Source organism: Myotis davidii, unplaced genomic scaffold (genome assembly GCF_000327345.1).
Source record: "Myotis davidii unplaced genomic scaffold, ASM32734v1 scaffold358, whole genome shotgun sequence".
NCBI lineage: Eukaryota > Metazoa > Chordata > Mammalia > Chiroptera > Vespertilionidae > Myotis > Myotis davidii.
In genome coordinates, this window is record NW_006290768.1 from 608,983 (window position 1) to 616,936 (window position 7,954).

The 7,954-nt window shown below is 53.8% G+C and overlaps 1 protein-coding gene across 1 annotated transcript in view; it reads right to left on the reverse strand.

Moving 5' to 3' along the window:
- Positions 1-1,877: 1,877 nt before the first annotated feature.
- Positions 1,878-7,954, reverse strand: part of MYH14 (myosin, heavy chain 14, non-muscle) — a 76,732-nt gene continuing 70,655 nt past the window's right edge. The window contains exons 40-42 of the mRNA XM_015564002.1: positions 4,662-4,770; positions 2,615-2,787; positions 1,878-2,314 (exon numbers count right to left, since the gene is read on the reverse strand). Coding sequence (XP_015419488.1) covers positions 2,161-2,314; positions 2,615-2,787; positions 4,662-4,770 — 436 coding nt within the window. The 3' untranslated portion in view covers positions 1,878-2,160. The remainder of the gene's footprint in view (positions 2,315-2,614; positions 2,788-4,661; positions 4,771-7,954) is intronic.

Below are 7,954 nucleotides of genomic sequence, written 5' to 3' on the forward strand. Positions count from 1 at the left end.
ACCCCCAGGGCAGGGAGGGAGGGGTCGGCAGGCCCCTCCCCCAAGCCTCCCCCACGCCCACCCTGGGTGCATGAACCGCCCGATGCAGAAGCTGTCGCATGTCACCCCCCAAAAGAAAAAGTGTCATGCCCCCTTCCACCCGCCCTCTCATTCCCCACCAAGATTAAAGTTTCCTTTTCATTTAAAAGCTGCGTCCTGTGTGTGTGTGTGTGTCCCGGGGAGGGTTGGGGAGCTTTTGGGGGTCCACAGAGGGATTGGGTCTTCAAGACATGGGGTCGGATGCAGCGGTTCGCAACCTGTGGGTCGCGACCCCTCTGGGGTGGGGGTCGAACGACCCTTTCACAGGGGTCGCCTAAGACCATCCTGCCTAACAGATATTTACATGACGATTCATAACAGTAGCAATATTACAGTTATGAAGTAGCAACGAAAATAATGTTATGGTTGGGTCACAACATGAGGAACTGTACTTAAAGGGCCAGAAGGTTGAGAACCACTGGAAAGCGGCATGCATGGGTGTGCATTCTGGGGGCCCAGAAATCCCCTTGAACACCGGCTCTCACTCTGTGGTTTGGGGTGAGTGCCTGCCTACACCCTTAACTGGGAAGTCTGAGGGCACCTGGATGATGGGAGCTGAGTGAGGGAGACTAGTCCCCAGAATCGGAGTGACCTGGGTCCCCAGTGTGCCCAGAGGCGAAGGGCAGCACGCTCCATATTCCTGACCATGAAGACAGTCTGCGTGGGTTCGACTTCGTAGCTGTGTGTCCTTGGGCAAGTCTCGACCTCGCTGGGCTTTTGCCACTCTACAAGGCCAGGAAGGGCCGTGGCCGCTTTGGCTCAGTGGATAGAGCAGTGGCCTGGGGACTGAAGGGTCCCAGGTTCCATTCCGGTCAAAGGCACATGCCCGGGTTTTGGGCTTGATCCCCAGCGGGGGGCATGCAGGAAGCAGCCGATCAATGATGTTTCTATCTCTTCCTTCCTCTCTGAGATTGGTAAAAATATGTTTTAAAACAATAAGAGGCCAGGACGGCATGATCTAGTCATTCAGCAAATATATTATGAAAGCCAACGAGGAGCCAGGCACTGTCCTAGGTGCTGGAAAGCAAGGCGATCCTCGACCCTAGAGGTTGTGCTGAGAATTGAGACAAACGTCTGGTGTTCAGCACCGCTAAATAGCCGGCCAGGATCACGGTCAGGGTCACGGTCACTGACTCAGCAGTCATCAATGTCATTGTTTTGCAAAGACTGGAAAGTCAGCCAGAGACCAGAGTACAGCAAACACCCCTCCTGCCTCTCCTGGTGTAGAGTGAGGGGCAGTGCAGCTCTGAGCCTCGGCCTCCTCCTCTGTATAATGGAGGCAATGCTTTGAAGGGAGGCTGGGTGTGGGGCAATGTCCAGTACCAGTAGGTCCCCCACCACTGGCCAGCTGTGATCAGAGCCAGCAGGTGGAACAAGTCAGTGCCCATCTGGACCCACCAGAGACCCCCCTGCAGGAACACACACCACCCGGGAGGAGTCCAGTTGGGACTGGAGTTTATTTCTGCCAGAGCTGGAGGCTGGAAAGTCAGGGAGACCCCTCCAGCCCCCACAGGGACTCTAACCAGAGCCGACTGTGATCACACAATAGCAACAGAAGGAAGGGCATTCTGAGCTCTATTAACTTGTATTCTTACGTTTTCTAAAGAGAAACGTAAGAAAACGCCAACAGATTGATGGGAACATAAAACGTAAAAACTGAACTCTCCTCTGCAGGAATCAAAGGCTGGGAGTCCTGGGAGATGGGGTGGGGGCGGGGGGGATGGGGTGAGGCCATGGCCCGCCCTGGCTGAGGAGGGCAGGGGGGCCATGCTCCTTTCTCAATAAAGACCATTAACATCTGAAGTAAGTATGGGAGCTGTATGGGTCCACAGTGTGCAAACTACACCCGAATTTCCACTCCAGCGGGAGAGCCCCAGTCCTTGCCTCCTGCTCCCCACCTGGGCTCTCCATTATTCTGCGTTTACGGAGGTCTCAGAGGGCCCTCTGGGGTGCGGTTGATAAGTGGGTGGTGCCAGCAGGTGGCACCATTTCCAAAGTGCAAGAAGCCACAGGGTGGGTTCATGGGACCTGCACCCTCCAGGGCCAGGGAGGGAGGGGCTGATGGCTAGAAACAGGGAGGGGTCACTGGGGCTGCACGTCCTGGGGCCCATCAGACTCCTGGGGCTGCGGTCCAGAACCTGGCTCTGCCTCCTCGGCCTCCTCATCTGATGCCACACCCTCCTCCAGTCGGAACACCTGGCGCACTGTGCGGGTGGTGAAGGTGAGGGGCCCGCGTCTGTGGGCAAAAGGAGAGTTCAGCAGAAATGTGAGAGATAGCGAGAGGTGGAGAGAGATATAATAAAATGAGAGGGGAGAGATGAGATGGTGAAGAATGGAGAGAGATGGGCAGAGGGCAAGGCTGGGGGCAGAGAGAAATGGGGGAACACAGGGACAGACAGAGATGAGGACAGAGGGACTGAGAATGATGGGGACAGAAGACCAAAGAGATATAAAGGGACAAAGAGTGATGGGGGGACTGAGAAATGGGGGACAGGAGTTTATGGAGTGAGGGTGTATATGTGCAGGGCAGCCATACCGGAGCCGGTTCCTCAACGTGGTCACCTCACGGTTCATGGACTCAGCAGACTCTGTGACATCCTCCAGCTCACGCTGCAGCCTTCGACGACCTGCCTGAGCCCTGGATGCCTCTTCCTCAGCCTCCTCCAGCTGCCGCTTCAGCTGCTTCACTCGAAGGTTCCCCTTCTCCAGCTTGGGGGGAGCAAGGAGGCCAGGTCATGCCTCTGGGTGTCGTCCTCGTTCTCAGGCATCATTCTTATCACTCAATCTTCCCCACCACCATACCCTCTGCCCATCTCTCTCCATTCCTCCCCATCTCATCTCACCTGGCGTTCCCTCTGCCTGGCTCTTCCTCAAGCTCCAGGTATCAATTCACATGTCATCTCCTAAGAGAGGATTCCCCAGTCCTCTGTGTCTCCCTTGCTCTTCATTCTCTTTTTTCCTTCATAGCCTTTGTCACAATCTGTAATTACCTGTGCTTGTTTATTGATTTCTTGTGTCTTTCTTTTTCTATGCTGAAAATGTGAGCTCTGTGAGGGCAGGGACCTTCTCTGTGTCATTCACAGCCTAGCACAGTGCCCAGCTTGTAGTGGGTACTAAGTAATTATCTGTGGTATGAATGGTGAATACAGCTGAGCTTTTAAGGGCAGCCAATCAATGATTCTCTCTCATCAACGTTTCTATCTCCAGTGATACTTTATAGAGCAGTGGTCGCCAACCTTTTGGAAGGCAGCTATGCTCACCACTATACCACCAACGCAACCTCGCCAACCTTTTGGACCTCATGGACCACCAGTGGTCTGCGGACCACCGGTTGGCGACTGCTATATAGATTCTGACACACCTGAAATCTGATCCAGGCTCTGTCTTTACTGGCTGTGACTTTGATGAAAATTATATCCCCTTTAAAAGTTTGTTTCTTCACCTGGGAAATCAGGCTAGTGAGAGAACGCAAGCATGTATTTTTTAAAAAGTGGTATTTAAGTAGTGGTAGTGAAGACCTGGTGCGGGGGAGGGAAGGGGCTGGGAAGAGGGGGAAAAGGAGAAACGGGAGACATCTGTAAAACTATCAACAATAAAAAATACACTAAAAATAAAGCAAGTGGCTCAGTGGTTGAACGTCAACTCATGAACCTCTTGGTCACTGGTTTGATTACCAGTTATGGTAGCAGATCCCCAGTGGAGGGCGTGCAGGAGGCAGCCAATCAATGATTCTCTCTCATCAACATTTCTATCTCTCTATCTCTCTCCCTTCCTCCCTCTAAAGCCAATAAAAACATCTTTTAAAAAAAGAACTTAAGCCCTGGCCGGTTTGGCTCAGTGGATAGAGCGTCAGCCTGTGGACTCAAGGGGCCTGGGTTCGATTCCAGTCAGGGGCATGTGCCTTGGTTGTGGGCACATCCCCAGTGGGGAGTGTGCAGGAGGCAGCTGATCGATGTTTCTCTCTGTCCCTCTCCCTTCCTCTCTGTGAGGAATCAATAAAATATATTAAAAAAAAAAAAAGAACTTAAAAAGAAAAAGCAGGTAGCACAGAGCTTGGGACTCAGTAACTGCTCAATAATTAAGAGCATAAGCTCGCAGCCATTGTGCTGGGATTTGAACCCTCGCTCAAGCTCTTTCTAGCAAAATACCTCTGAGCAAGTTGCTTCACCTTTCTATGTCTCAGTTTCCTCATCTGAACATGAGGGGAAAACAACGGTATACTACCACAGTGTTCTGATAAGAAATAAATGGACCACCTAGTACGTGTTTAGCAGAGTGCCTGGCTCATCGAAAGCACTCAATAAACAGTATGTGTTATTTTAGCCCTGGCCCACCCTCTCCTTGGCTGTCTCAGCTCCCAGAAATCTCAGCTTTCCTAGATTCAATATTTATGGATCACAAAGTCACTGACTCCAGCCCTTTGTGATGGCCCCACGCCCCGGATGGTATCTGCATTAGTTCCAGTCCAGTAGCACCTGCACGTTGCCTCTTGTGATGGGAACTCCCTGCCTCCAGAGGTAGCATGTGCTATTTCTGTCAGTGGTCCCCAGCTCCCCTGCTCCCGAGTGAGGTTAGCCACTCACCTGGTCCCTGAGCTGGTCGGCCACCCTCCGTTCCTCCTCCACCTGCAGCACCACCTCTTTAAGCCGCTTCTCAGCTCTGCGCACCAGTTTGCCGGAGAGGATGCGCTCCCTGGAGAGAGGCGTGAAGGGGAGAGTCAGGAGAGGCGCACCCTGAGTCCTGTCCCCTGGCCTCATCCCGTGGCTGCTGTCCTGTTCTCCAACTGCCCTCTTCCTGCTTTCCCACCCCCAAACGACTCCCACAGTTCACTCAGACATTAGCACTCAGGCTCCCCACATCCTTGGCTTCTACTAAGGTGCCTGGTGTTTTCTTTATTTACCAGAGGCCTGGTGCACGAATTCATGCACCAGTGGGGTCCCTCGGCCTGGCCTGCGGGATCGGGCTGAAACTGGCTCTCTGATATCCCCCGAGGGGTCCCAGATTACGGGAGGGCGCAGGCCAGGCCGAGGGACTCCACTGGTGCATGATCAGGGCCTAAGAGGGACACAGGAGGTTGGCCAGCTGGGGAGGGGCCGAGGGAGGACTCCAGGGCATGTCAGGCCCATCTCGCTCGGTCCCAATTGGCTGGAACCCAGCAGTAAGCTAACCTACTGGTTGGAGCGTCAAAGATAGAAACATCAACAATGAGAGAGAATCATTGATCAGCTGCCTCCTGCACGCCCCCTACTGGGGATCGAGCTCAAAACCGGGGCATGTACCCTGATCGGGAATCGAACTGTGACGTCCTGGTTCATAGGTCGATGCTCAACCACTGAGCCAAGGCAGCTGGGTGCCTGATGTTCTTTAAAGCGTCTCCATCAGTTTTCTATATCCCACTAGGTCCCCCGCACTCAACTGTATGCCCCTAATCCTCCACTTAGGAGCTGACCTACTGACCACCGTTCCTTGGTCAAACCATGGGCACTGTCCTGGCTCCTTGTGTCTCCTTTGCCCCGTGCCCCCCGGCCCCCGGCTTGTCAGTACCCAAACCCTGTCCCACTGCCCCCTGCACTCTGTCCTGACCCCTCCTCTCTGTCCTCACAGCCTTAACCCCCAGCTCAGGCCTCATCCCCACCCACCTGACCTTCCCTCCTGGGCCGGGAATTTTCTTTCTCCTTCTGTCTTTCTCAATGTTCTTCTCTGACTGTCTGTCTGTGAAACACTCCGGAAGCATGAAGCTCTGTCTTCTCTGTCGTCATCTCCCTTTCTCATGCACACACTTTGCCTAGACAAACTCACCTGCCCCAGGTTTGGTGTTGCTCAACCTGTCCCCTGAGCGCCAGCCTGCTTCAGGCGCGGGCCTCAGCAGCCCCCCAGATCCCAACACCCCTCACATTCCCCCACTGGGCCCAGCACTGTCCCCCACACCTGCTCCTCTTTCCCATGCCCAGAGGTCCACCAAGATCTGCAGACCAGACACCCGGAGCCAAGCTCACCTCCTCTCCCTTCTCAAAGCCTTTTCCTCCTGTTTCAGATTTCCGCATCCCTGCTCATCCATCCTCTCCTGCGTGGGCCACCACATGCAGGGTGAAGTCCATGCAGTGAGGCCCCCGATAACGGACCCAGGAACCCCAGATGTGCTGAGGCCGGCACGGGGATGGGGGAAGTGGGAGGACACCGAGCCAGGGAACAGGGTGCAGGGGAGAGACTCCTTTAGCTGCTGGTCAGCTGGCCACTCCTTGCTCCCAGGGGGACTTTTAGCAGATCACTAACACCTTCCGAGCCTCAGTTTCTTCATCTGTATAATGGGGGAAGGGGCCATTCGCCTCTGAAAGACTCCCCAGAGACCTCAAACTACATTTCCCATGAGTCCCTGGGCCCTTGGTAATCCCATGGACCAGAACCTCTTCTTCATGAACCTCTGGGGCCGGTTCCTTCGGCCTGTGCCTGAGACCCCTCACTCTCATCATGCTCCCCAATGAGTTCAATAGCCTCCCCCAACCTTCAATGCTTTCCCAGTCACCAGGCCTGAACCCCAAACATTGTCCTCTCCCTCCTACACCTCCAATAGCCCATCAGCCCCCAACTCCATTCCTTCTCCACCCCCACCAACCCCAACTTTTCTCTTCTTCATCCCTCCTGTCCATTCTCATGGCACCAGCCCCTGCTCAGGCCTCATCTTCTGCCTGGACCAGCATCCGGCCTCCTCCCTGGCCTCCCAGCTAGCCCTGCAGATGGAAACTCTCAGCCCCACACACTGCTGTTTCCTGGCCTTGAACATGGATGTGTGGGTGTGATGTGTGGCTCAAGGGCAGCCACTTTGTGACCATGAAGGGAACTACAGACGCTGGCCCAGGGCCCTGTCATCACTCCACTGCCCAGCTCCCTATCGTTCGAGGAAGAGAAATCCTTTGTGATAAGTTGATGACGGAAATGGCCTCAACTGTCACCCCTTTCTGTATCCACCTTCGCAACAGGACTGTGCAGCTGCTCCCTGGTTTGGTTCAGTGGATAGAGCGTTGGCCTGAGGACTGGGGGGTCCTGGGTTCGATTCCAGTCAAGGGCACATGCCCAGGTTGAGAGCTCGATCCCCAGTAAGGGGTGTGCAGGAGGCAGCCAGTCAATGGTTCTCTCTCATCATTGATGTTTCCCCCTCTCTCTCTTCCTTCCTTTCTGAAATCAATAAAAATATATTAAAAAAAAAAAAGAGGTGGAGTCCATTTCTCCGTCCCATTAAATCTGAGCTGGAGTAACAGGATGCAGCAGAAGTGACATTGTACCAGTTTGAAATCTAGGGCCCTGAATGCCTTTAACACTTTCCCTCCCTCTTGGAGCTTTGACTCTGCCATGTGAGCAATCCTGGAGCAGAGACAAGTTAGCCTCGTTGTCCCAGGTGAGACCTTCGACATAGGAGAGCCAGCCAAGATCAGCAAACCAATCCAGCTGACCCTCAGGTGAGCAAAGGTGCACGAGTGAGACCCCGTAGGCTCAGAACAGCTGACCCAGCAGCCAGTCCAAAGACTCGTGAGCAATAATAAATGGTGATGGTGGTTGTTGTTTAATGGGCAAAAGACTTAAACAGGCAGTTATTTCATAAAAGAGGCGATCCAAAATGCCAGTAAGCAAATGAAAATGTGTTCAATCTTATTATGCATGTAGCAAATGCTAATTTTTAACTGGATTTCTTGGGGTGACATCTATACTAATAAAAGAGTAATATGCTAATTAGACCAGACATCTTCCGGACATCCGGACAAAGCCACGGTGGCAGGAGCCAAGGCAGAGGTGGTTAGGGGTGGTCAGGCCGGCAGGGGAGGGCAGTTAGGAGTGACCAGGCTGGCAGGGGAGGGCAGTTAGGGGTGATCAGGCAGGCAGG